Source organism: Sus scrofa, chromosome 2 (assembly GCF_000003025.6).
Source record: "Sus scrofa isolate TJ Tabasco breed Duroc chromosome 2, Sscrofa11.1, whole genome shotgun sequence".
In the NCBI taxonomy this organism is placed as follows: Eukaryota; Metazoa; Chordata; class Mammalia; order Artiodactyla; family Suidae; genus Sus; species Sus scrofa.
Window position 1 is genome coordinate 81,032,881 of NC_010444.4, and position 27,960 is coordinate 81,060,840.

At 49.7% G+C, this 27,960-nt stretch overlaps 2 protein-coding genes across 13 annotated transcripts in view; both read left to right on the top strand.

The window, feature by feature from the left end:
* The window catches only part of UIMC1 (ubiquitin interaction motif containing 1), a 145,082-nt gene extending 137,250 nt beyond the window's left edge, over positions 1-7,832 (top strand). For 6 of the 8 annotated variants that reach the window (XR_002339465.1, XM_021076340.1, XM_021076372.1 and 3 more), the window contains 2 exons: positions 1,607-1,649; positions 2,357-7,832. Coding sequence is in view for 7 of the 8 variants with exons in the window: in XM_021076340.1 (XP_020931999.1) it covers positions 1,607-1,649; positions 2,357-2,567 (254 nt within the window). In the remaining variant the exon portion in view is untranslated. 8 annotated transcript variants of the gene reach the window in all.
* On the top strand, positions 9,521-27,952 carry HK3 (hexokinase 3). Of its 5 annotated transcripts, XM_003123655.4 has the most exons (19): positions 9,963-10,046; positions 12,912-13,034; positions 16,947-17,109; positions 17,319-17,473; positions 17,560-17,679; positions 17,769-17,864; positions 19,064-19,163; positions 19,245-19,428; positions 19,930-20,085; positions 20,236-20,460; positions 21,065-21,360; positions 21,475-21,614; positions 21,689-21,808; positions 23,980-24,075; positions 24,238-24,337; positions 26,716-26,899; positions 27,012-27,167; positions 27,325-27,558; positions 27,646-27,952. In XM_003123655.4, the coding sequence occupies exons 2-19, from the start codon at positions 12,939-12,941 to the stop codon at positions 27,788-27,790; spliced, it is 2,766 nt and encodes a 921-aa protein (XP_003123703.1). In that variant the 5' UTR covers positions 9,963-10,046; positions 12,912-12,938; the 3' UTR covers positions 27,791-27,952. The 5 variants fall into 5 exon arrangements, with proteins under 5 accessions (XP_020940070.1, XP_020940073.1, XP_020940071.1 ...); XM_021084411.1 differs by lacking the exon at positions 21,689-21,808 and having other exon boundaries at positions 9,521-10,046; positions 27,646-27,920; XM_021084412.1 differs by lacking the exon at positions 20,236-20,460 and having other exon boundaries at positions 9,889-10,046; positions 27,646-27,946.

The following is a 27,960-nucleotide window of genomic DNA, read 5'->3' on the forward strand; positions in this document are numbered from 1 at the left end:
TTTTTGTTTCTCAGGATTGCTTTGGCGATTCTGGGTCTTTTGTTGTCCCATATAAATGTTTGGATTGTTTGTTCTAGTTCTGTGAAAAATGTCATGGGTAATTTGATAGGGATTACATTGAATCTGTAGATTGCTTTGGGTAGTATGGCCATTTTCACAATATTGATTTTTCCAATCCAGGAACATGGAATATCTTTCCATTTCTTTACATCTTCTTTGATTTCTTTGATTAATGTTTTATAGTTCTCGGCATATAGGTCCTTTACCTCCTTGGTCAGGTGTATTCCGAGGTATTTGATTTTATGAGGTACAGTTTTAAAAGGTATCGTATTTTTGTGTTCCTTTTCTAATATTTCATTGCTGGTATACAGAAATGCAACTGACTTCTGAATGTTAATCTTATATCCTGCTACTTTGCTGAATTTATTAATCAGTTCAAGTAGGTTTGAGGTTGAGTCCTTAAGGTTTTCTATGTATAGTATCATGTCATCTGCATACAGTGACAGTTTGATCTCTTCTCTTCCTATATGGATGCCTTTTATTTCTTTTGTTTGTCTAATTGCTGTGGCTAGGACTTCCAAAACTATGTTGAAGAGCAGTGGTGAGAGTGGGCATCCCTGTCTTGTTCCAGATTTGAGTGAGAAGGCTTTCCATTTTTCCCCATTGAGTATTATATTTGCTGTGGGTTTATCATAAATGGCTTTGATTATATTCAGGAATGTTCCCTCTGTACCCACTTTGGCGAGGGTCTTGATCATGAATGGATGTTGGACTTTGTCAAATGCTTTTTCTGCATCTATTGAGATGATCATATGATTTTTGACCTTTTTTTTGTTAATGTGGTGTATGATGCTGATTGATTTGCGTATGTTGAACCATCCTTGTGAACCTGGGATGAACCCAACCTGGTCATGGTGTATAATTTTTTTGGTATGTTGTTGGATTCGGTTGGTCTCCCCCCCCCTTTTTTTTTTCTTTTTCTTTTTAGGGCTGTCCTCACAGCATAGTTCCCAGGCTAGGGGTTGAATCCGAGCTGCAGCTGCCAGCCACAGCCATATCAGATCCAAGCTACATCTGCAACCTATGCCGCAGCTTGGGGCAACACTGGTTCCTTAACCCACTGAGTGGGGCCAGGGATCAAACCTGCATCCTCATGGATGCTGGTCAGGTTTGTTACTGCTAAACCATGACGGGAACTCCTACCATCTAGTTCTAATAGTTAATTCCTGCCAAACAAATCTTTTCTGCTTTCTGATGACTCTATAAAAGCAGCCTCTCTGAGCCCCATGGCCTGCTGCCCCTAGATCAGCAGGTTGTGAATCTCAGCAGGTAGCAGATTTCCTTTGGCAACTCCTTGTTTCTCAGGTCTAGATTTGAACTAGATTTATTCAGCGGTTATTCATTCAAAAATGTTCACCTCAGTTCTTCTGCAACTGAGCCTGTTGGATGTCAGTGCTTACATTCTGTTGTTCTGAAGATTGGGGAACTGAACTACCTCGATAAGCCTGATGAAGAGTAGTGCCCACAACACAGGAAGCACATGACCATTGGGAAGTGTTATGATTACAGCACTACTAACATTACTACTTTTTCTCTCTTATCACAGATGCAGAGATAAAGACCAAGTTTTCAGAAACAGGAGCCTTCAGGTGAATTGCGGTGTGCGTTGAAGTGTGGCTGTCACCAGTTCAAAAAAAATACAGGCCCTGTCTTATGTTAAAGTGTAGTGTGATACTCAAATTGTTGAAGTAGAAACCTGTGGAACTGTGTGACCTCTCCCTAATTTTGTGATGCCCCCATATATCTGGGCTAAGAATTGGAAAGCTACTTCAGTTCACTCATGATGTTAAAACAAGAAGAGGAAAAGCTGTCTTACTCTCTTCCCTGCCTTTCTCTCCCCACCCAACCCTGGTCTTCTAACTTAAAATTTAAGCAGCTTGGGAATTTGGGTGTGAATTCTCATTTTCTTACTGTGTTGCTTTGGGTATATGATTTACCCAGTGTCCTCATCTGTGAAAGGGGAATGATAGTATTTATCTGGTTGGATTATTCCAAAGATTATGTGAACTAATAGTATATGTAAAAACCCCTGGAGTTTCCCATGTGGCACAACAGGATCAGTGGAGTCTCTGCAGCACTGAGACACAGTTTTGATTCCCTGCTTGGCACAGTGTGTTAAGGCTTCAGCATTGCTGCAGCTGCAGTGTAGGTCACAACTGTTGCTTGGAACTGGTACCTGGCGAGGGAACTCCATATGCAATGGAGCGGCCAAAAAAAGAAAAAACAAAACAAAACCCTGGTAGAATGCATGATGCATACTTCATGCTTAATTCTGACTTTTTTTTCTCCTCTCTAGGGTGCCTTCAGCAGGGGTAGAAGAGGCAGGCTGCAGCAGAGAGATGCAGAGTTCCCTTGCACATCTTGACTTAAATGAGTCTCCCATCAAGTCTTTTGTTTCTGTTTCAGAAGCTGCAGATTGCTTAGTGGACTTTAAAAAGCAGCTTACTGCCCGGCCAGGTAGCCGGACACGGACCAAAGCAGGCAGAGGAAGAAGGAGGAAATCCTGAATTTCTAGGGTCCAAAGGCTAACAAAACCATTAGCAGTAGGAGTGGGCCATGTTCATTAAGCCTTAGTGGCCTCCAGTTCATTGTTAAGCAAGTTTTGGTCCTACAGTTTTTACCACCAGCACCCACTTAGCTTTCTGGTTTTTATGTTTTCTATGAGCTATACAGACAACTGTGTATAGTATTCTGTTTTATAACAGTCTGTTTGAATTCACTTATGGTTAAAAGAAAATTTAAATATATTTATCTATGTTTCTATGAAATCTGATTTCAATAAGATTGAGATTTTCCTTTTTTTTTCTGGGGTTTTGGGGGAAGGATATTTTAATTATGAGGCTAGTTCTCAGACTCATGAATTACATATTTCTGAATGAATTTCATTACTGGTCTTTGACATAATGCCTGTATTTACCGAATGTATAGTGCACAATTCTGAACACTCTGTAGCTACACCCTGGACCTTCTCTGATGTAATTCTGAAAGATGTCAGGCATTGAATTCTGCTTCTGTTCTGCCATCCTTATCATTTAGTGACCTGTCACTTCATCTTGCTGTCTCATCCAGTTAAGAATTCTCAGCCAGGAGTTCCCGTCATGGCTCGGCAAAACAACCCTGAGTAGTATCCATGAGGAGGCAGGTTTGATCCCTGATCTAGCTCAGTGGGCCAGGAATCCGGCATTGCCCTGAACTGTGGTGTAGGTCGAAGACACAAGATCTGGCCTTGCTGTGGCTGTGGCATAGGCCAGTGGCTACAGCTCTGATTCAACCCCTAGCCTGGGAACCTCCATATGCTGTGATTGTGTCCCTAAAAAAAAACAAAAAAACAAAAAAAAACAAAGCATTCTCAGCCAGAGCTTGGGACCTTCTTTGAGGGATGTGTCCTGCCATTCTTGCCTGAAATTTGTAAGTGAAACTCTCAGTTATTAGTTCCTACACATTTTTTCTTTTGTCTTTTTAGAGCCGCACCCATAGCATATGGAAATTCCCAGGCTAGGGGTCAAATTGGAGCTATAGCTGCTGCCCTACACCACAACCACAGCAACACAGGTTCCAAGCTGTGTCTGTGACCTATATACCGCAGCTCATGGCAATGCTGGGTTTTTAACGCACTAAGTGAGGCCAGGGATTGAACCCTCGTCCTCATGGATACTAGTTGGTTTCATTACCGATGTGCCACGACAGGAACTCCCTAGTTCCTATGCAATTATTTTTCTTCCTAAATGAACCAGTGAGGATGCCTTATATATTCGTCTGCTAAAACTATGGTTGGTTCTCTTGTCATCAGAGGTCAAAGCAACAGTAGGAAATAGCTTCTATTTCAGCACATTGGTAGAGGAGTGCACATTCTAGACCACATGGCTCAGGAGTTTCCAGTGAAGAGCAGAGATGTGGTCTGTCCTCAGTTCACAGGCAGACTCCAAAGAGGAAAGGATGTTGAATGGCAGAAGGAACTACCTGAAAGAGATGACCAGACAAGGATGATGAGAAGCTAGCTTTGGCCCACACTGATTGGAATATGGTATGAGGTGGCTGCTAACCAGGAAAGGATCCTGGGACAGGATAAACAGGTCACCACTCGCCTGACTTCTGACTTACCAAGTTCAAAGTTTTCTTTTCCTTTATTTTAAAACAAACACGAGGTGTGTGTTAGACTGAAGAGGTCAGAGACAGGATGTAAAGCACAGCACAGGCCTTTAATGCACTATTTCCTGCCTAGTTGCCTTTGCACTGTTTTTTGTTTTTTAACAGCTCATTGAGTTAGAAGAAGACAGGATGACAGGCTCACTCTTTTTTCCTTCCATGTCTTGGTGTTGGATGGCACTGACACTGTGGCCAGCATCATGGAAATAATTGCTCTTATTTTTTGAGCCATTGCTATGGTTCAGGCAATGTGGGTACCTTCATTTAATCCTCACAGCAACCTTATGAGGTAGGTATTATCCTCCCCAATTTTCAGATGAAGAAACAAAAGCTTAGAGTAACAAATAAAACCATTATTTGTCCTGGCAGTGAGACGACAGTGCTGCATCTCTTCAGTCCTAAAGAGTGCTGTATTTTGACTCTAGTATTGATTATTTCCCTGTTTTCCTCTAATGAAAAGTAGTTTATCAGTTATGTCCCATCAACTTAGCTCTCACTAGTCTTCTCCCTCATTAAATGGCAATTTATTGGAGGTAAAGTTCTATAAACAGGAAATAGTGTGTTTTATCTCTCTGCCTGAAGATAAGAAAAGGGAAAAGGGAGTTCCCGTCATGGCACAGTGGTTAACAAATGCGACTAGGAACCATGAGGTTGCAGGTTCTGTCCCTGCCCTTGCTCAGTGGGTCAACGATCCGGCGTTGCCGTGAGTTGTGGTGTAGGTTGCAGACGCGGCTCAGATCCCGTGTTGCTGTGGCTCTGGCATAGGCCGGGGGCTACAGCTCCAATTCGACCCCTAGCCTGGGAATCTCCGTTTGCCGCGGGAGCGGCCCAAAGAAATAGCAAAAAGACAAAAAAAAAAAAAAAAAAAAAAGGAGAGGACTGATTCTTTAAAGTGAATTATTTAACTTAAAATTGTGCAGTCTTACTAGAACATGGGTCAGTGGCAAAGTATTGAAGGAAGGTGTGGATCAGTAGGCCCAGGAGTGATAGGCTTATTTGTTATTGTGGAGTCACGGGGAACAGTCATCTCCCCAGGCTCTCCAACCTCCATCTTTGGTGAAGGCTTCTCATTTGTCTTACTTTCCCAATGCCAGTGGTCCTGTGGGAGGGACTTTAGTGAGACATTCAAGAGGCGGCAGTGGAAAGAATATGACGTAATTCTGAATCTAAATCCTTACTTCTTTTTTTTTTTTTTTTTTTTTTTTTTTTTGGTTGCACCCATGGCATGAAGAAGTTCCCAGGCCAGGAACTGAACCAGCACCACAGCAGCAACTCAAGCTGCTGCATTGACAAAGCTGGATCCTTAATCCAGTTGCACCACAAGAGGATTCCTGAACCCTTCCTTTTGATACAAGTTAACTTCTCTGAGACCTAGTTTCCTTGTTTATGAAGTGGAAGGAAACTTCCAGGGCTGTAAGGAGTATGATAATGTGTTTAAAAGTACAATATCTATCTCATGGAAAGTGCATGAATGGTGGCAACAGTTGTTATTCAGTGTGATGCTAGTTTTGTGGATCATAAGCAATGCTTCATTGAGAGGTGGGAAAGACAGAGAGGGGTGAAGTGCAGATGTGAGAGGAAGTAGTTCAACTACATTAGTCCCATCAGCCACCAGCCTTCCACAGCAAGCTTGGTGTTTAGACCTCACCTAGGGCCCCTGGGGTTTGTTCATTTGGTGGTTTTGCTTTGCTTCTTCTATAAAGTAGCTATTTTGCTGGCGTTGCAAACCCACGGAGAGCTAGGAAGCTCTATAAACTTCACAAGCTGTTGTGATAAATTGGAAAAGAGAAGGTGACTTGTGTGTTAGGTATCGTAGATATGTTATTTCATCAGTAGACCTCTAACAGAGGGTGTGCCTTGCCCATTTCCCCTGGGCCCTCACCATTCTATTACATACCCACAGGGTCCTATTGCAAGAACCTTGCAACTTAGTACCTGTGCCTTAGTACTTCTCTAGACTAACGTGTGTTACATGCTGGGAGTGCCAGGGAGTGGAGGGCTCTGAGGCAGCCCTCAGCCAGTGAAAGGTAGAAGTTGGATAAATTCCCTGGTATCCTCACCTCAGGTGCTTGCATTCTCCCTGTCTCCCAGAGTCCTATGGGATTGAGCCCCAATAGCTCCCAGTGGCAACTTACTTATGTATGCTCTGTTGGCTTCCTTTCCTTTCTATCTCAGTTTCAACTCCCCTATCAGTGTTTCTTGGATCTGGGCTGGAACTAGGGTGAGGGGCTCTTACTATTGGATTCATTATAAGGCAGGGTTGGCACTTGTGTGCAGCAAAGAACGATTCTCTCCATTTGGTAGCTAGGCATCTCACATGCTCAACATAATCCTAGCCCTGCTTCCTAGTTAAACTGTTTGTACTCAAATTAGGTCTGCTTCTGGGAGAACCCAACCTAAGGCATTAGTCTCTTATGTTTTGTACATGGAAAACCGAGGCTCAGAGAAATGAAGAAATTCATCTAGGTCATATAGATGGTAAATGGAATGGGATTTGAACCCAGGTCTGTCTGACACCAGAGCTAATTCTCTACTATACTATACTACCTCCTACCTTCCACTCGAGTCACAAAATTCACTGGAAATTTTATGCTTGGGTGGGCTCATTCTTCTCACTTGTGAGGCAGAGCAGCTTTGGCCCTAAGTTGATTTAGAACATAGGAATTAGGATGAGGGGAGGGCAGGTAGTAAGTGGATGGTAATACCAGTGGGAAGATGGAAGAACGTAATTAACTCTGTGGAAAAGCTGCTGAAGTCATGTGTACCAGGAAGGCAGGAAGAGTTTACTTATTTCCTCTTGGTTTCAAAAGCTACAGCCCACATTTCCTGAGCTGATCTCCTCTCCCTTCCCTTAATTCCTCCTGGACAGGTTGAGATTGGCACTGAGGGTCTATGAAGAACCCTTGTCAGGACTTGTCCTTCCCCTTGTTGATCAGTGGCCATCTAGTGTTTGAAGAGAACTGCTGATTCCTCTGCTGCAGTCTGTGCTGTCATAGCTGTTCATAGACCTCAAACCCAGGCTGCGTTCTCCCTCAGTAGGCCCTGGCACAGACCTCTGACACTCTGCCTAGGTCGCTGAGGAAATAGACATTGAACTTGCAGAAACACAGACAAAGAGCCCTGGCATTGCTTGTCAGAGGCGTATCTTCACCCTGGCTCAGGAGACTCCAAACTGACTGTCAGCATGAATCGCAGCTAGGCCTTTCACATTCAGTTCCATATTCTCTCCTAACTAAACAAAGTTGAGAGACTGGAGCCCCAGGCTAAGAAGGATGCTCTGTTGTAGATGGTGGCCACTCTGTCCTCCCCACCCCCATTCCCAGTTACCCTGCTAATCAGAGCCAATATGCTTGATTGGTACCCAGTGAACTGGGCAGCAGGGCTGACTTCTGGCATGTTTCCAGGGCCAGCCATGCCAAAACTGATAAAATAGCCATCTTCCTTGATCTCCATCCTGGTGTCATGAGCAGGCCAAGTATTGTTTGTGATTAATATTAGGCTTGTTGCTGATGAAAGTTTTAAAGTATATGCTCACCAATTTCCTTGAAATGAAAATTGGTACAGTATGTCTAGTCTCCTATCATGGCGGGTATCTTAGTCTGTTTGGACTGCTATAAAAAAAAAAATAACACGGAGTTCCCGTCTTGGTGCAGCAGAAACAAATCCGACTAGGAACCATGAGGTTGGGGGTTCCATCCCTGTCCTCACTCTGTGGGTTAAGAATCCAGTGTTGCTGTGAGCTGTGGTGTAGGTTGCAGATGTGGCTCAGATCTGGTGTTGCTGTGGCTCTAGTGTAGGCTGGCAGCAACAGCTCCAATTAGACCCCTAGCCTGGGAACCTCCATATGCCGCGGGTGTGGCCCTAAAAAGACAAAAGACAAAAATAATAATAACACAGGAGTTCCCATTGTGGCTCAGCAGTTAACCATCCTGACTAGTATGCATGAGGATGCAGGTTCAATTCCTGGCCTCACTCAGTGGGTTAAGGATCCGGTGTTGCTGTGAGCTGTGGTGTAGGTTGCAGATGCAGCTCCGATTTGGCCCCGAGCCTGGGAACTTCATATGTCGCAGGTGCGGGCCTAAAAGAAACACACCCCTCCCAAAAAAAACCAGACTGAGTGGCTTTTAAACCACAGAAAAAAACAAGAATATGACTCACTGTTCCAGAGGCTGGACGTCTGAGGTCAGGTTGCCAGCATGGTCAGATGAAGGCCCTCTTCCAGGTTGCATATCACCAACTTCTTAGATCTTTACATGGCAGAAGAGGCAATGGAACTCTCTGGGGCCTCTGATGAGGGCATGAATCCCATTCATTAGGGCTCCACCCTTATGACCTAATCACCTCCCCAAGACCCCACTTTCTTGGACACTAGGTTTTCAACATAAGAATTGGGTCAGAGGGAACAAAAATATTTAGAACATAGCAGTGGGCACAGTGATAGCCCAACATTCTGTGCATTCAAGAAGACTAGTTCAGGAGTTCCTCTCATGGCACAGTGGAAATGAATCTGACTAGGATCCATGAGGATGCAGATTTGATCCCTGGCCTCACTTGGTGGGTTAAGGATCTGGCGTTGCTGTGAGCCGTGGTGTAGGCTGGTGGCTACAGCTCTGATTCGACCCCTAGCCTGGAACCTTTATATACCATGGGTGCAGCCTTAAAAAGCAAAAAAAAAAAAAAAAAAAAAAGGCTAGTTCAGAGAAAACCAGTTTGGTGGCCAACAACACCACTGCAGCCTTGAGACTCTTCTTCCCCTTCTAGTAGAGAAGCCCCACAGTGTGAACCTATTCCCCTCGCTTGGCCTACAGACTAAAGGCTGGACTCCCACAGACTGGCTGCCACCTTGCCCATCATATATCTTCATCTACATGTATCCTCTTTGAAGTCCTTGGGGCTGTATCCCCTGGCCTACACCACAGCTCACAGCAACGCCAGATCCTTAACCCACCAAGGATCCCCATCCATGGAAGTGCTGTGCTCCATGATTTTGTATATGCTCTTTGACAATGACCACCTCTGCCAGCATACTGCCATTCTTCCTTCAGGGCTTAGTTTCATCAACTTGCCCTGCCCATTCTAGGGTAGAGTTAGTCTCTTCCTCTTGTGTTCCCACATTGCCTTGCGTTTATTTATTTATTTATTTACTGCCTTTATGCCTTTTCTAGGGCCATTTCCCACGGCATATGGAAGTTCCCAGGCTAGGGGTCTAATCAGAGCTGTAGCCACCAGCCTACGCCAGAGCCACAGCAACTCGGGATCCGAGCCAAGTCTGTGACCTACAGCACGGCTCACGGCAACGCCGGATCCTTAACCCACTGAGCAAGGCAGGGATCGAACCGCAACCTCATGCTTCCTAGTCAGATTTGTTAACCACTGCGCCACAATGGGAACTCCTGCTTTGTGTTCTTTTAGTAAGTCCTTCCACATTTTGCAGAATTGCCCTTTGGACTATTATTTCCCAGGTTAAGCTCCTCTAGCTCCTTTCCAGGGGTGAGCCACCACCTCAAAACTCAGACTCTTGAGTGTTTGTAAAGTGAGTGGAGCACCCAGCATTGCAGAGAGGATATACCAGAGTTCTTGACCCAGTTCAGGAGTGCCAACTTCCTGTGGTTGTCTTGCTTAAGATGGCCCTGCCTTACCCGGCCTCCCTTACGGCAGATTCAGAGGGAAGTGCACCTTCCTGAATTAATTGGTGTCAAGAAAGAGGGTGGGGCTTGTTAACGTTATAACTCATATCGCTCGTGAGTTTCACTTTTGACTGCATACCAGTTCAGTGGGACACCTCATATTGAGAGAAAAGCCCAGATCCAAGGAGAGTGACCAACTGGTGTTTCTCCCAGGTAAGAGCCTCCTCTGATTCCTGCCTGTCTCCGCTCCAGCCCCTTGCCCTCATCTCTCCCGCTTAGTCCATCCTGGATGAGTGGAGGCTGAAAAAACTAAGCTGGCTGGTCCTCCATTGGTGGTTCCCATCCTTGGCAGAGTGCCCTGGTATACCTTTCAGAAGGAAGGGTCATTCTATGTAGCTGACTGAGCTGAATTAAGCCAAGAGGCCACAGTATTCAAATGTGTAGACCTGGGCTGAGTTCTGAGGATCTAGTGATATGAGATGTCCCTCCTCAAGGGCGCTCTTAGTTGGAAGAGACAGACATGAATACACTTATGGGGAGTGTAAGCCCTAGGGTTACATGAAGGAAGCTTCACAGTCTCTGGCTTGTAGAAGTGCTGAATAAAAGTCAAATAGAAGGAGGGAATGAATAAAAGAGTGAATGAATGATTGAGCTAGCTGGGCTTGGAAAAGAGTGAAATCTCACTATGCGTGTAGCCCTTGGCCCTTTTCATAAGTAATTGGCTCAGTTACCCTATTTTATTCTCAAAACAGACCTCTACCATATGTGGAACATATGTTTGACAGATATGGAAACTGAGTGTAGGTATATGTGACTTTGGGGGGATTTGTTAGAAACTGATTTCTCGGTTCTCTGAATAAGAAAAAAAAACTCCCCACCTCTCAGTTTTTCAAAGCTATATTAGCACCTACTTATGCTAAGCCCTGTGCTGGGCATTGAAGAAGCAGAGATGACTCAGACACAGCAATTCCAGGGAAGGCTGTGAACGAAGGCTGAACAGCAGGAGACAGGATGAAGCTCAGAGTCAATATGGCTGGAGTATGGAAGAGTGTGGCAAGAGAGGAAGCTTGAGTTGAAGACAATGTGAGGGGCCTGCAATGCTGTGATAAATACTTTGGAACATTTTTTTCCCCTGCATGCAGAGCTATCACACCATGACGATTTACTTTCTTAGGGGATATAGAGCAGGGAAATGACATGATAAAATTTTTTTTTGCACAGTCACTCTGGTCACATGTTTGGCCTTGGTGGGGTGGGGAGGTGGACAGATGGAAACACGAGTATCAATTAGGAGGCCATTGAAATAATCAGAAGGATGGAAAGTCAAGGGCAGTGGCTGTGGAAACATGGAGGAGGGGACATACAGGAGAGCTCTTCCTGCTCTCAGTTCTTTCAGCCTGAGAACTGACTGCACAGAGGAAATGAGGGTCAGAGATGTATACAGGCAACAGGAATGCCTCCAGCCAATGTGGAAGACAAGAGATATGTGGGGAAAAGTGAAGGAGAAAATGGATGTGGCCTTGAGTGTTGAGTTTGAGGAGTCCTCTTCATCATCCAGAGATAATAACAGATCATTGGAATTTGAGATTCGGCTCAGGACAAGAGTAGATTTGAAAGCCTTCACACAGAGGGTTCAAACAAACCTTGGGGATGAGTGAGATAAAGAAGGAGTATGGAGAAGGAGGCAATGCCCAGATACTTGGGAGCTCCATTGTTTAAGACGTGAGGAGAAGAGCTATTGACTAAGACTATGATGGGAGTGGAAGATGTGAAGGGCTTGCAGAGGCGGGAAGGTAACTTTCTTGAAGTTTTGCTGTTAAAGGAGGAGAGGTGGAATAGTTCAGAGGCCTTGTGCCCATCTTGGACCCTCCACTGCATTTCCCTTTTCTTCCACCCGTGAAGGGCACCTCAGTCATTGAAAGCTTCCCTAGGAACTTCCTGGGACAGCAGTACTACCTCTAGCTTGAGTGAACAAAATACCTGACATTTCTAGTGTGTGGATAAGTTTCAGAACAATTAATTCCTTTAATTTGGACAACGGAACTTTTGTCCTGCTACAGAAGAGGAAACAGACTTGTAGTGTTTCAATTAAGATTCAGCTATATAAATATGAAAGCACATTCTGAGCAAGGGTCTTTTGCTATCATCTTGTTTGCTCCACACAGCCCTTTGGTATATGTTGGTCCTCATTTCTCAGATGAAAAAATGTAGGTCTTGAGATTGAAAGACCTGGTGTGGCTGCTTTGTGGGCAGCTGGGTCCTCAACTCTGAGCACAGGACTCTTTCAGCTCAGCATCACTCCACCTCCCCAAACCCATCCTGACATTTTTGTTGCATGTTAACACTTTCCAAAACGGTTTCCCCAGTGCTGCTGCATTTACTTCTCATGACAGTCTTGTGAAGGTAGATATGATTTCCTCCATTTTTTTTTTTAATAAATGAAAAAGCTGAACTGCAGAGAAGTCATAAATGATTTGCTCAAAGTCATGGTGCTAGTGGAATCCCTTTCTGAAGCACAGATCCACTCCTGTCCACAACTCTCTTCAGCCTGAAATTCACATACCTTCACTTGGCACAAATGTGCCAAACCAGTCTGCCTGCCTCTCCAGCAGGTCTTTGGCCCCTCCTACCTCACACCCTTTGCCCCAAACCTCTAGCACATCCCTGAACTCCCAAGTGCAGTGGCAAGTCCATCTCTTACTGCCTGTGTCAACCACATTGTGATTACTGGTAAAGCTGTGAGATCCCTGAGAGTGGGGCCTAGGTCTGCTCTGTTTATACCCCAGCATCTGGCACAGCAGGCATCAGGGACTGGTAAATAGGAATGAATGACAGAAGGAATGAATGACATGGGGATTAGAAATCAGCCTTCCTAGTGCTCTCTTGTACCTGCTCTGGAAAATGAGGGCCTTCTGGTTGTTTACTAAAGATCTCTGATGGTCAGAGATTCTGAGCTCTGCCCACATCTTCCTTCCTGGTCTCCTTAAGAAGGGAGGAAGTTAAGGGTCTGCATCACAGTCTCTGAGGGCCTTGCCTATAGAGTATGTAGTTCACCTGAGTTATCCCTTTCCTCCACAGGTGGCCGCACCCTACAGTGGAACCCATATGGACCCCATTGGGCCTCGAGGGTTGCAGCAAAGGGAAGGAGCCCTCGGCTGCCCCCAGGAAGGCTTGCCTTCCCCTTCAGAAAGCTCTGAGCTGGTAAGTTGAGCACCGAGTTCCTGTCTCATACCTGTTCAAGACTGTCAAGAGAAGGAGCTGCAAAAGATGCCGTGGGGCCACGGGCTCATACCCATTCATGTTACTAAGCCTTTCATACCTGATCTAGCGGCTTTCTCCTTCAAGGCTCCACACCACTGCGTGGTGAGGGCTGAGGAAGAGGGGGCTTCAAGAGGTGACCTGCCTTGAGTTTAAGGTATGACAGGAGCTTGAGCTGAGGTTTCAGCTCCAAATGTATTGCTTTTGCCACCTTATCACACAGGCACCACCCCTACCCAGAATGAGTTGTCTCAGTCTAGAAAGGACCCTCCAGGGTGTTTCTGGTAGAGCTGTGTTCTTAAGGCCCTTCGTTTCCCCACTTCTCTAGCCACTCTTGTATGTCTCCCCTCCCTCAACATGGTCTTTGCAGTCAGGCACACAGAAATGACTTCAGAGCTGAACTCAACTTGGAGGGTATTGTGCAGCAAGGTCCATATACCTCAGGTTAGCTCAAAGAGAATTTCTCTTTTTTTCTGTTACCTTGACCAAGATTTAGAAACACTTGCCTCCCACACCCTTAAACAGGAAACACTTGGGTAAGTCATTTCATATCTCTTCAGGTCTGTTTCCTCATCAGTGAAGTGGAGTCTAATCCTCCCATCCCTAGAGGATTAAATGAACTAATGGAGATAAAGGACCTGTGCAGAGGAGGCCTCCAGGAGAGGGTTCTCAAATCATTCCCTGCAGTTTCTTTAGTTTCCCAGCCCATTCAGACATCTGCTGGATTTGGCTTGTTGCCCCAGATGTGGGGGCATCCCCCCTCATTGCATTTCATGCTCCCACTTTACTTTTGTCCAGCCTCTGCCCCAGACCGTGCTTGGAACATTTGCTCGGTACACGACCCATAGCTAGGCCACCAAAAAGGAGTAATGTCTGGGCCGAGGTGCCTGCCTTGCCAGGGCTTGCTCTAGGCCCTGCCTCCATTTCCTCTCTCACTTTGAACCCCTTCTTCCTGAGTCTCCCAAGCCAGTCCCCCACACACCCTGCTGGCTCCATTGCACACACCTGTAGTTTAAAGACAATTCTCTTTGGTTTGGACCTTCACACAGAAGCCAAGTTTCCTGTGACTTTGCCCCCCCCACTCAGCATAGTAGGCCTTAAACCCTTGGCTCCCTTCCTACCGTGACCTAAGAACCACATGTGGTCAAAGCCCAGCCCCATGGCAGAGTCCTTTCCTGATCCCTTCCCTCAGGACTCTTTGTCACCAGGCGAGGCATAGAATCAGAATTCCCAGGCTGGTTGTACCTCGTGCCCTGAGGCAAGGGAATCCACATTTTGTTGAGCACATCCCACAGGCCAGCCACTGTCCCAGCTGTTCACATCTACTGTCTTCTCAGTCCTCATAACATCTCTCAGAAGTGCGTGCTATCTTTATTCCTCCTTGACAGAGGAGGAGACCTGTTCAGAGAGGTGAGGTGATGTGCAGACCCATGGGCACAACAAGTTGGTTGAAGGAGCAAGCATTGAAGCCCTATCCGTCTAGCCTCTCTCTGATGCTTGCTCCTTACTCTCCTGGCTGAGGTCTCTTCCCCCCGCCCCATTCTTCTGGGGGGTGGTTGAGGGAAGACTCCAGTAGCTTCTCCTTGACTGCACGTGCCTATCAGTGTTGGCCAGGGAAGTCCTGTCTTTCTCAAAGCTTCTGTCATTACTAGTCACTCCTCTTTCACTTGGGTGGAAGAGCATTGTTTTGCCCAAGCCATTGATTTCTCCATAACTCTGCTGTTGTCATTAAACAATGAGAAAGCACCCCTCACATCTGAACAGCACTTTTACACTTTTACCTCCATTATCCCCTTTAATTCTTACACCACCACCACAACTCAATCAACAAGAGCCAGCCACTCCTTGCTGTGAACAAGACATGGCCCTCGAGGCCTTTTGAGTATTATCATTCTCTTGGTGTTTCATCAGAGGTGAGTCTTATCATGTCAGAGAGAAGTTTAACTTGCCCAAGGCCACAGAGCCAGGAAGTGGCAGGGCAAGGACTCTGATGTTTTCTCATCCCAAGTCCTCTGGGGTTTCTTTGTTGCAATCTCCACCAGCTTTGGTTTCTTTCCAGATGAAATTGCTAGTTTTTGTAAGTCTTCACGTTTATGTGGGAACATGTCTGCCGTCAGACTGAGCTGGGACTGTTAAGACCCACTCTTTTTTTTTTTTTTTTTTTTTTGTCTTTTTGCCTTTTCTAGGGCTGCACCCGTGGCATATGGAGGTTCCCAGGCTAGGGGTCGAATCGGAGCTGTAGCCACCCACCTATACCACGGCCACAGCAACGAGGGATCCAAGCCGAGTCTGCAACCTACACCACAGCTCACGGCAACACTGGATCCTTAACCCACTGAGCAAGGCCAGGGATCGAACCCGCAACCTCATGGTTCCTAGTCGGATTTGTTAACCACTGAGCCACAATGGGAACTCCCTTTTTTTTTTTTTTTTTTTTTTTTTGGGAGACCCACTCTTAACAACTACTTGGATTAGGCAGATGACTGTCCCTCTCTGAGCCTCAGTTTCCTCAGTTGGCGGCCTCTCCTCCCTGGATCTCTCTACCTCCTTATCCTGGTGCCTGAGTGGTTAGTTTTCAGATATCATCCCTGTGTTGGGCAGCAGGTCGTAGGAATGGAATTCCTCTGAGACTGGCAGTGGGGGCCTGGGAAAGGCTAAGCTGGAAGAATGGAGTTGAACCCTGGGACCCTTTGACGAACCCAGGGGGGCTGCTGGGGTCTCCTTGAAGGATGGGCCAGAGGTTCATCCAAGGGAGGTTTCCACACAGACATGAGATACTGGAGCTTTTCTTAAGCTCCTCCACAACAGGCTTCTGGTAGAAAAGAACCTGGGGTGCCATCCTCTGCTTTCCCTGCCTGCCCACCCCTCCCTTCACTCTGACGCACCCCTGGCCCAGCCTTCCCCAAATCCACCCCCTTGCTCTGAAGAAAATCCCTTTGTGCTCTTCTCCCAGATCTTCAAATGGCTCGTTCCCTTCCTCCCTTTAGGTCACCTCCACAGGGAGACCTTCCATGACCAATATCCAAAAATACCCCTTCCTCCCCTGGTCACTCCCTCGTTTCTATTTCTGCCTTTCTTTTCTACTATTACTACCAGAAGCATACTATATATTTCTGTGCTTATTTTCTGCCCCCCACCCCCATACTGGAATCTGAGCTCCACAAGAGCAGACCCAGCTGGTTGTGCAGTGTAAGGTGCTTAGAGTAGTGCTGAGAATGCATTAGGGGCTCAGACAATGTCTGTGGGAAGAGTGGCCGCTGGGAGCGGGGACTGTCCTCCACGGTGCCCCCAGACTCTGCTGGACTGGGCTCACTTGGGCTCCAGAGTCGAGTGGATTGGGAGAGGGAGGAACCTGAATCAAGTTCATCCATGCATTTGTTCACTCATATATTCATCCAACAATTCACTGAGCAGCTTGGCTCTGGGTACTGGGGGAGCCAGAGCAAATCAGCCATGGGGTGACAGGGGAAAGGCCTTGCCAAACCTGAATTCAAAGAAGTGGTGGGGGCAGGGGACTGCAGGAGCTGACAAAGAGCCATGAGGGAATGGAGCAGGAGCAAATAGGTGAGTCTTCTCTCCAGAAAGGAGCCTCCTGAGCATGCAGGAGCTGTTGTAGGTTCTGGGCAGCAAGAGAGACTGGGAGTGGGAAGAGGCAAGCAGTGAGGCTGGGGAGTTGCTGGGGAGGCCAGCAAGGCACACAAAAGCCTCATGCAGGGCTCAGGCCAGCCCCTGAGGGGTGCTGGTCTGGGTTAGGGAAGGGAGGCATGAGCTGGGCCAGGCTGGCCTCTGTCCTGGTTGGGGAACTTGGCTAGGACAACAACACTCCCACCCAGATGTTGACCTGTTTCTCCTTAGGTACAGGAGTGCCTGCAGCAGTTCAAGGTGACAGAGGCACAGCTGCGGCAGATCCAGGCCAGCCTCCTGGGCTCCATGGAGCAGGCACTGAGTGGGAAGGCCAGCCCTGCCCCTGCTGTTCGGATGCTGCCCACATATGTGGGGTCTATCCCACATGGCACTGGTGGGTGGCATAGACTAAGATGGGTGGCCAGGCCTGCAGAAAGCATTCTGATCTGTGGGAGGGGGAAGTTCCTTATCCCTGTCTCTGTCTCTAAGGTCTCCATCTCTAAGATCCCTTGGTGAGACTTCATAGCCCTTGGGAATGTTTCTGGGAGCCAGAGGACTTGGTCTCACCAGCGGCATGCCTTTCTGTGCCCTGCTTGCTCCCAGAGCAAGGAGACTTCCTGGTGCTGGAGCTGGGAGCCTCAGGAGCCTCACTGCGTGTTTTGTGGGTGACCCTGATGGGCGTTGAGGGACACAAGACAGAGCCCCGGAGCCAGGAGTTTGTGATCCCTCAAGAGGTGATGCTGGGTCCTGGTCAACAGGTAAGCACTCACTGCCCAGCCTCTGGACCCACCTCAGCAGCTGGGGCTCCAGTGAGCAGAGCTAAACACCCCCACTTGTCCCTCAGCTCTTTGATTTTGCCGCCCGCTGTCTGTCTGAGTTCCTGGATGCGCTCCCTGTGGGCAAGCAGGGTCTGCAGCTTGGGTTCAGCTTCTCCTTCCCTTGTCACCAGACAGGCCTGGACAAGGTGAGGCAGATGGCTAAGGGGACAGAGGTTGGAGGGGCTACAGCCCCATGAAGGCCTCTGGAGGACTGATCTGACTCTTCCACTTCCAGAGCACCCTCATTTCCTGGACTAAAGGTTTTAAGTGCAGTGGTGTGGAAGGCCAGGATGTGGTCCAGTTGCTACGAGATGCCATCCAGAGGCAGGGGGTGAGTAGAGGCAGACGCATTAGGAAGGCTGCCCATGTGGCATGGGCCCAGCACATGTAGGCTGTGGCCTGTGCTTCTGGGAGGGCTTGCTTTCCTTTCTGTTTCTATCCTTTACCCAGTTTATCTCTTGGGTAAATGCTACTACCATTCTCATTTTATAGGTAAGGAGACTGATGCTTAGAAAGGGCAAATAAAAGTTCAGGACTATGAGGGGAAGCAAAGTTGAAAAGACTTGACCTTGTCTTCAAGGACCTCAAAGTTTAGTGGGGAAAGCATTTCAATAAAAGAAATGTCCCTATTGGAGTTCCCATGGTGGCTCAGGAGTAAGCCTAGGATCCATGAGGATGTGGGTTTGACCCTTGGCCTTGCTCAGTGGGTTGGGGATCCCACATTGCCATGAGCTGTGGTGTAGATCACATAACTTCCATATGCTGTGGGCATGCCCCTTATGGAAAGAGAGAAAGAGGGAGAGAGTAAGTAAGAAAGAAAGAGAGAGAGAAAGAAAGAGAGAGAGAGGGAGAGGAAGGAAGGAAGAAAAAAGAAAAAAAGGAAAAAGAAAGGGAGGAAGAGAAAGGACGGAAGGAAGGAAGAAAAAAGAAAAGAAAGAAATCCCTATTGAGGTGGTTCCAAAGCTCTGGGGGCACAGGGAAGTGTGCACCATGACTTGAGCAGAGACCTGAAGGAGATGTTTCCCAGCTAGGGCTGGGAAGGAAGGGCTAATCTCAGAGAAGTGCATATGCAAATGTCTGGATGCCTGAGAAAGGCCAGTCTGGGCCTGTGTGGACTAACTGCCAAAGTGCTGTGTGGGTAGCTGGAAGTCAGAGCTGAGAGGAGCAGGCTTGGGGAGCTGGGCCAGGACCAGGGTGAACAAGTGAGGTACCTATGGCACAGCCTTGACGGTGCCATGCTTGCTCCCCCTCACCTGGTCCTGTGGGGAACACTGGAATTCTGAAACGGACGGCCGAGGCTGGGAGCCCCTGAGACCTCCAGGGCCTGTGTTGGGGGCAGAGGAGCCAAAGCGGAGGGGTGGGTTAGGAGGAAAATCCTCTACAGTGTGGGAGGGCCTAGAACATAAGTGACACAAATGTGTGAGGCATTCGGACACACATTTCAGGGACTCTGTGTATCTCCATCAAAGCCAGGACCCCAGCCCTGCCCATCTGCCAGGCTCCCCAACCTCTGTCCTCTCCATTGTCTAGACCTACAGCATCGATGTGGTTGCCGTGGTGAATGACACAGTGGGCACCATGATGGGCTGTGACCTGGGGGTTGGGCCGTGCGAAGTTGGGCTGGTTGTAGGTAAGCTACGGGCATTTGTGATAGTGGACGGGGGGCCCTGGCTGCCCGGTGGGTAGACCCTGATGGGGTTGTCCCTGCCAGACACCGGCACCAATGCGTGTTACATGGAGGAGGCCCGGCATGTGGCGGTGCTGGGTGAGGACCGGGGCCGAGTCTGCATCAGCGTCGAGTGGGGCTCCTTCAGTGATGATGAGGCCTTGGGACCAGTGTGGACCATCTTCGACCGCACCCTGGACCAGGAGTCCCTGAATCCGGGTGCCCAGAGGTGGCCTAACCTTCTGCTCTAGGTCCTATCACTGCTTTGTTCCTTTCCTGCTCTGCTGTCCCTGTACTCCAGCCCTTAGGCTCCTCCCTCTCACCTCCTCCTAGGGTCTCCAGGTTGCATGCTGGGGGACCCTGGCCAGACTCAAAGAAGGAATGGCTCAAGGTTCTAGAGCAGAGTTTTCAACTCTTGGAGTTTTCTCCTCCATTATTCCTGACTCTGGCCAGGCCTGACAGTTGTTAGGGGTTGCGAGTAGACAAGCCAAGTGTCTCTTATCCTTTGGATCCTGCCAGCCTCTAGGAACCCCCTTGAACCTAACCTAGGCTAGAGGGGGCAGTGAGGTCTGTGTAAACACCCAACTGTCTCCTAGGAGGCCATTTGCTTCTAGCACCTTCAGTCAGGGACCCCAAAGAAAGTGACTCCTCTTTGTGAATTCTTGGAGGTGGGGCCAGGTGGGCCAAGGGCCTAGGGAAGGCTCTCTCCAGCCATCCTTCCTGCCTATAGGTTTGAGAAAATGATTGGGGGCTTGTACCTGGGTGAGCTGGTACGGCTGGCGTTGGCTGACTTGGCCCAGCGCGGGGTCCTCTTTGGCGGTTCCACCTCCCCAGTGCTGCTGAGCCCAGGCAGCATCCTCCTGGAACACGTGGCTGAGATGGAGAAGTGAGTGCAGGAGGCGAGTGGGCTGCAATGAAGGGATTCTTGGCTTGGGAGTGGGTTGGATGCCCTGTCCCTGAGGTAGCCATGGAGGTTTGGTGGGGACATGGTGCTTCTGGGCTATTTGAGACCAAAGCAGCACTCTGTCCCCCCCAGTCCCTCTGGTGGGACAGCCCGTGTGCACGCTCTCTTGGGGCTGAACCCAAGGACCTCAGATGCTGAGCTTGTGCAGCAAGTGTGTGCAGCTGTGAGCACACGGGCTGCCCAGCTCTGTGCAGCTGCCCTGGCCGCCATCCTCTCCCGCCTCCAGCACATCAGGGAGCAGCAGAAGCTTCAGATTGCTGTGGCCACTGGAGGCCGAGTATTTGAGCAACACCCCAGGTATTGGAAATATTGATGGCCCCCTGTGAGCAGGTAGCAGGAATGTGTGTGTATGTGATACACACCCAGAGGGCACTGTGGTACCACGGGTACAAGGCAGTGGGTGTGAAGGGCACCCAAGCAGAGTGAGTCCGGAGGGGAGTGAGGGGAGGCCAGAAGAGGTCAGAGGAAAGAGGCTTCTCTTGGGTATGCAAGAGAGGGCATTGCTGGGGCCACTGGGCATATAGTTGGTGCACATATGAGTTTAGAATTGAACTGGGGAGTTCCCTTCGTGGTTTAGCAGTTGACGAAACCAACTAGGATCCATGAGGATGCAGGTTTGATCCCTGGCCTCACTCGGTGGGTTGGGGATCCAGTGATGCAGTGAACTGTGGTGTAGGTCACAGATGGGGCTCAGATTGTGAGTTGCTGTGGCTGTGGTATAGGCCAGCGGCTGTAGCTCTGATTCAACCCCTAGCCTAGGAACCTCCTATGCCGCTGGTGCAGCCCTGAAAAGACAAAAAAAAAAAAAAAAAAAAAAAAAAAGAATTGAATTGATTTGAAGTGAAGGAACCCATGGTTTCAGCAAGCCCTGGAGTGCCAACCCTGCTTTGTGTCTGTATAGGTTCCTCGCCATCCTGCAGGAGACAGTGATGCTCTTGGCCCCTGAATGTGATGTCTCCTTCATCCCCTCTGTGGATGGTGGTGGCCAGGGCGTGGCGATGGTGACTGCTGTGGCCGCCCGCCTGGCTGCCCACCGGCGCCTGCTGGAGGAGACCCTGGCACCATTCTGGTTGACCCGTGAGCAGCTAGTAGCATTGCAGAGGCAGATGCGAGAGGCCATGGCCAAGGGCCTCCAGGGAAAAACTTCCTCCCTCCGCATGCTGCCCACTTATGTCCGGGCCATACCTGATGGCAGTGGTAAGGACCTGGCCTGACTGTGGGGCTGGGACACGGGCTCCTGGGGGCGGTCACAGTCTGTGCTGGGGTGGAGCCTCCACCTCTGTCCTGGCACTGAGGGTCTCTGCCCCACAGAGCGTGGGGACTTCCTGGCGTTGGACCTGGGGGGCACCAACTTCCGCGTCCTCCTGGTGCGTCTGGCCTCTGGAGGTGTGCAGATCACCAACCAGATCTACTCTATCCCAGAGTATGTGGCCCAGGGCTCTGGAGAGCAGGTACCCACAACCTGGGGTTGTCGGGGGCAGGGAAGGGCTGAGTAGCCTACTCTCTGACATGCCCCACTTCTCAGCTCTTTGACCACATTGTGGACTGCATCGTGGACTTCCAGCAGAAGCAGGGTCTGAGTGGGCACAGCCTCCCCTTGGGTTTCACCTTCTCCTTCCCTTGCAGACAGCTTGGCCTGGACCAGGTGAGAGAGAGAGGGCTTGGGAAAGCCACCCTCAGGGGCTTTGCACCAACACATTCTTCATGGAGTGGGCAGGAGGCCTGGAGAGGGCTTTCTGAGCTAGGGAGAGGAACTGGGCCTGCACCAGCCTCAGTTTCTCCAGATGTGGTTTGCCCAGGCAGCTGGAATGTGGTGAAGTGACCTGGAATCCAGGGCCATGCAAGAGGGTGCATGGATAGCCCTGGGGGCTGCCGGTAGGCAGGAGGGTGGGGCCAAGGTCAGATCTGGGCAGTGCAAGCTGAGGTCAGGACTGAATAGAAAACATACTGACTGTCTCACCTGAGGCACTGTTGCACTGGCCAAGGGGACCTGTGGGGAGCAGTGTTTGTTCTGTCTCTCAAAATGGCTTGTGCATAGTTTCTTTGCCATACCCTCTCTCCCATTTCCGGCTTTGTTGGTGTCCTTGTCAGGGCCTGGCTTGAGGTTGGGTGCCTGGTTGGGGGTGGCAGAGTGGCAGGCAGAGGTCTAGACACAGCACCCACTCAGCACACGCTTCCTCATCCTTCAGCAGGAATGCTAGACTTTTCATGCCCACACCTAAGGCCCCCCCATGGAGGAAGCTCCTCCCGAGAGCTCTGGTCCAAGCTCCCAGGAGTCTCTTCCTCAACATCCCCGCTTCTGCTGAAAAGCTCCTGTGATGAGGAGCTTGCTGGCCCTGAAGGCGCCCACCCGGTTCTTCCATACTTGTGCTCCCTGGAAAGCTCTGCATCCTCCACTCCAACCAGCCTTCTTGCAGTATTGACCCGCCCTCTGCTCCCGCTCTGACCTTCCAGACATGGGCCTCTGTGCTCGCTCTACTTCTCCTTCAGATTGAGAGGTTGGCAGAGTCTCTCAGCTGGTCTTCTCCATCCACAATAAGCATTCTGGAACCTTTTGATTTTTCCTTTTGAGTTATGAGAAGCAGGTGGGACTCCGTGGGCAAAATCAGACATTTAAGAAGCATGGTCCTATTCATTTTCTATAACATAACTTCTTTGTTGAGCTCAGATAGGGACCCTTCCTTTGCTGCGTAGAATGTACAGACAAGCGGAGCTGTTGGGGAGACAGCCAGGCTCCAGTTATTGTTCTCTTGGGTCTTGACACCTCCCTTGACACCTTGCCTTCCCCTCTGTGGGGAAGGAGGACAGAGGCGGGGTTATCCAAACCCCTTCTCTTCCCTCCCCTCCCCAACAGGGCATGCCTAGGGTGGAGGGGGCCTAGGACAGTTTTCTCAGGAAGCCATCTGGAACCTGGCTCTGATTCCCACCCGCCTCACCTGTCCCAGACCTGGGGGTCTTTCCTGTTATTCATGATCTGGCTCTCCCTCTCATTTGCTTTGTCTGGTTTCTGTTTTTGAGACCATGAGCACAGAACACTCATGGGAAAAGGAAAAAAAGGAAATATTACTGGGAGAAATGTCAATATTTCTAAAATCTTCTGCCCCAAATATCCCCAGACCTGCCTTTCCATGCTTCCACTCTGGGCAGAGTAGTCATTTTCTCCTAACAGTGGTGGAAGAGTTCCCTCGCACCCTCCCTCAGAGGAAGCACACTAAGAAAAGGACAGTCCTAAGTACAGCCAGGCCCTTGTCACTAAGGTCACAATTTAAAGCCAGTTTCTCACAATAAAATGTCTTGTCCCCTGCTGTCCTGTCCAGGTGTCTGGTCTCTGGCTTTTCCATTCATCCTTCACTCATATCTAGAACATGAGTGGGACTCTCCCATTGACATGGCTCTGGCCCAACTCAGAATTCCTTCTCTCAAGTGGCTCTTGCTATTTCTTTCTGGAGGAGCAAACTGATATGTCATGTGGCCCTCTGAGCCTTCTCTGTCCTTCCCTTGTTCACACACAGTACTCATTTTACCAGCTCTGTTCATTCCTAACCTGATTATGAAGGGCCATTCCTTCTGGGCAGATGTTCTCAGACCACTGAGCACTAAAAATAGAAGACATGGGTTGGATGGTTATTAATAGGCTTCTTCACACCAGAAGCCTCCTGGGGCGTGGGAGGGGGCAAAGGGCAAGGCCCTTAACTGTTTGACCGAATGGGCTCAGAATTCAACTTGGGGAGGGGAATCACATACTGCAGGCTTTGGGGAGGCAGAGTAAGATTCCAAGGGGCCTCCACCTCCTGCCTCCCCATGGTCCCACCCCAGGGTATCCTCCTGAACTGGACAAAGGGTTTCAGCGCATCTGACTGTGAGGGCCAAGACGTCGTATATCTGCTGCGGGAAGCCATCAAGCGCAGACAGGTAAGGAGTCTGCCTCCAGGGGTGCTTTAGGGCTGCAATATACCTTCGGGGGAGCAAAGGGTCTCCTGCTGCTGTTCCTTCTGAGCAGAGACCTCTGGGTCCATCCCTGGTTGCTGTGACGACCACGTTGCCCAGCAACTAGCAGCATCCTTTTGTGTGCAGGCAGTGAAGCTGAATGTGGTTGCTATTGTCAATGACACGGTGGGGACCATGATGTCCTGTGGCTATGAGAATCCCCACTGCGAGGTCGGCCTTATTGTTGGTAAGGAGGGCCCTGCTCTTTTGTGTCCCTACTGCTTGATGCTAATTTATGCCTCCTGTTGATCCTCAGGTGGGATGTCCCCCTGGCCTTGGGAATGTGGCATCATTCCTGTCTGACCTGACGGGCCTGTGGAATACTCTCTAGGCCTGAGAGTCTGGAGCTGGGGTGACTCTAGCCTAGCTCAGTTACTCCCTCACAGTCATTTAAGCTTTCTGAACCTCAGTTTGCCCATCTGTTACATGGATGTGAGCTCCGGAGTCATATAGATTTGGGTGGAAATACTGGCTCTGCCACTTCCACCTGTATGACCTTGGGCAAATCACTCAAGCCTCAGTTTCCTCATTTTTAAGATGGAGATAGTAATAATGCCTGCCTCAAGAGGTTGTGAGGATGAAATGAGAGAAGACAAAGTATAGCACCATGCCTGGCTCATGGTACACACAATACTTGGAACATTCCTGGGGGCGAGCAGAGAATGAGCTGAGACTGTTCTTTGAGTAGTCCAAGACTCTAAGTCTTTTTTTCTTTTCTTTTTGTCTTTTTGCCTTTTCTATGGCCGCTCCCATGGCATATGGAGATTCCCAGGCTAGGGGTCTAATCGGAGCTGTAGCCACTGGCCTACGCCAGAGCCACAGCAACTCGGGATCCGAGCTGCGTCTGCGACCTACACCACAGCTCACGGCAACGCCAGATCCTTAACCCACTGAGCAACCTCATGGTTCCTAGTCGCATTTGTTAACCACTGAGCCACGACAGGAACTCCCCAAGACTCTTAAGTCTTTATTAAGTACCTACCCTGTGGCCAGTTGGGGGCTGGATGAAAGGACAGGAAGACGCATAAAGAACAGGGAATATCTGCCTTTTTGGAACTGTTTAGCAGGGGTTGAGTCCAAAAGAGAACATGCCATCAGAGAGAGCTGAATGAAACAAAGCCGAGATCAGAAAGGAAGGGGGTCCCAACATGAGTGAGGCTTGAAAAGAAAGCCTTGAGAAAAGAGATTTGGTTAGGTGGGGGCAGAGGGCTCCCAAAGCTCCTTGGACACCTGTCTCTTAGCACAGGAGGCATGTGGCAGCCTCGAATGAGACTGGGAACGTCTCCTTTTTTTTTTTTTTTTTTGGTCTTTTTAGGGCCACATCCTCGGCATAGAGAGGTTCCCAGGCTAGGGGTCCAATCAGAGCTGCAGCTGCTGGCCTACGCCACAGTCAGCAACGCTGGATCCGAACTGCATCTGTGAACTACACCGCAGCTCACAGTGATGCCGGATCCTTAACCCACTGAGCAAAGCCAGGGATTGAACCCACGTCCTCATGGATGCTAGTCAGGTTCTCTAACCACTGAACCATGATGGGAACTCTAGGAACTTTTTTTTTTTTTGTCTTTTTGCCTTTTCTTGGACCACTCCTGCAGCATATGGAGGTTCCCAGGCTAGGGGTCTAATCGGAGCTGTAGCTGCCAGCCTATGCCAGAGCCACAGCAACGCAGGATCCGAGCCACGTCTGCAACCTACACCACAGCTCACGGCAACGCCGGATCGTTAACCCACTGAGCAAGGGCAGGGACCAAACCCGCAACCTCATGGTTCCTAGTCGGATTCGTTAACCACTGCACTTCTTAAACATAGTGCCTGGCACCAGAGGTACTTGGGAGAAAGGGGCCCCAGATTGCTATGTGAACAAACAACTGGATGGAGGAACTCCAGGTGGAGCCAACAATGGGGCCACCTGTTATAGAGCGGACTGTGTGCTAAGGAGAGGAAGAAAATGCTTTTACATAGGGTATGGGCTCTCCTGGAAGATTCTTCGCTTCAAGGTCAAATCCAAATATCATTTCCTCTCTGTAGCTTTTCCTGAACTTCTAGGCAGGAAGACTCACCTGTGCTTGGGGATCCTATGATGCTCTTTGCACTTCTGTTTGGGAGTATGAGGGTTGGCTGCTCATTGCCCATCTTTCTGGCCGTTGTGGGGTTCCTTATGTCTTATTCCTATGTCCCTGACTCCCGGCCCAGCACCTGCTATTTGACTAAAGACCTGGAAAGCCAGCCAGGAAGGCTTGGGCCTCTCACCTGTGTGCCAGCAGGGCCTGTCACACGTCTCCAAGGGAAAGACATGACTGCCATTTTGGGAGCCCCCTGGGGTAGCATGGGAGATGCACTGATGGTGGTGCTGGTAGGGGAAGTAGTGGAGGCCTACTTGATGGTAGCAGGGTCTGAAGAATGGATGTGAGGAAGGAAGAATGACCAGGCCCTGGGACAGGTCCTGAGCATGGGGAGATGGAGAGGTAGGAAATGAGCCCAGATTTTGCTCAGTGGGAAAGGCTCAGAGGGAGGGACCTTGTCTGTATCAACAACTAGCTCTCACCTCATCTGGCCTCTCTGCAGGAACTGGCACCAATGCCTGCTACATGGAGGAGCTCCGGAATGTGGCAAGTGTACCTGGGGACTCAGGCCACATGTGCATCAACATGGAGTGGGGTGCCTTTGGGGATGATGGCTCTCTAGGCATGCTCAGCACCTACTTTGATGAAAGGGTGGATCAGGCTTCCATCAACCCCGGCAGGCAGAGGTGTGGTTTGGGCCAGGAAGGGGTAGCTGGTGGTGGCTGGCACTGGTGATGCGGCTTGTGCCTGGTGGTGGCACAGGTCTCCTGCCCTGTGCACGTACACATTTTCATGCAGGTTTGAGAAGATGATCAGTGGCATGTACCTGGGGGAGATTGTCCGCCACATACTCCTGCATCTGACCAGCCGTGGAGTTCTCTTCCGGGGCCAGCAGATCCAGTGCCTCCAGACCAGGGACATCTTCAAGACCAAGTTTCTCTCTCAGATTGAAAGGTGCTGAGGCCCGCACAATCTCCCTCTATTTCCATCCTATCATGGGGTGGGATGCTGGTTGGAGGGAGGCCCACCTCAGGGGATGGAGAAGTCATGAGAGACTGGGGAGCTCATGCAGGATCCTGCCTCTCTGTGCTCTGTTCCCTCCCATCCCCAGCGACAGCCTGGCTCTGAGGCAGGTCCGAGCCATCCTGGAGGATCTGGGGCTGCCCCTGACCTCAGATGATGCCCTGATGGTCCTGGAGGTGTGCCAGGCTGTGTCCAGGCGGGCCGCCCAGCTTTGTGGGGCAGGTGTGGCTGCTGTGGTGGAGAAGATCCGTGAGAACCGGGGCCTGGAAAAGCTGACCGTGTCTGTGGGGGTGGATGGGACCCTCTACAAGCTACATCCCCAGTGAGTCTGGGTGCCAGGCTGGGCAGGGAGGTATGGCCAGGTGGGGCTTGGCTGACCTGGTCTCACCTCAATTTCTCCCCCTCACAGCTTCTCCAGGCTGGTGGAAGAAACAGTGCAGGAGCTGGCCCCTTGCTGTGAGGTCACCTTTCTGCAATCAAAGGACGGGTCTGGCAAAGGTGCAGCCCTGGTCACCGCTGTTGCCTGCCGCCTTGCCCAGATGACCCGTGTCTGAAGAAGTTTCCAGCAACAAGTTTTGCTGGACCAGCCAGGCCCAGACACCCATGATTTCCAGAATAGTCATGATCCCTCCATGGCCACCGGCCTCAACCCCTAGCCTTCCCCGAGAGATGGAGCACTTGGGTTAGCAATATATATATATAATTTATTTACATTCACGTCCGC

What these genes read in the sequence shown, in the direction of transcription:
- HK3 (XM_003123655.4), top strand. Translation starts at nt 12,939, where the DNA reads ATGGACCCCATTGGGCCTCGAGGGTTGCAGCAAAGGGAAGGAGCCCTC. An exon ending in ACCAGACAGGCCTGGACAAG is followed by an intron (nt 17,680 to 17,768) that starts GTGAGGCAGATG and finishes TTCCACTTCCAG; the next exon opens with AGCACCCTCATTTCCTGGAC. An exon ending in CGAGGTCGGCCTTATTGTTG is followed by an intron (nt 24,338 to 26,715) that starts GTAAGGAGGGCC and finishes GCCTCTCTGCAG; the next exon opens with GAACTGGCACCAATGCCTGC.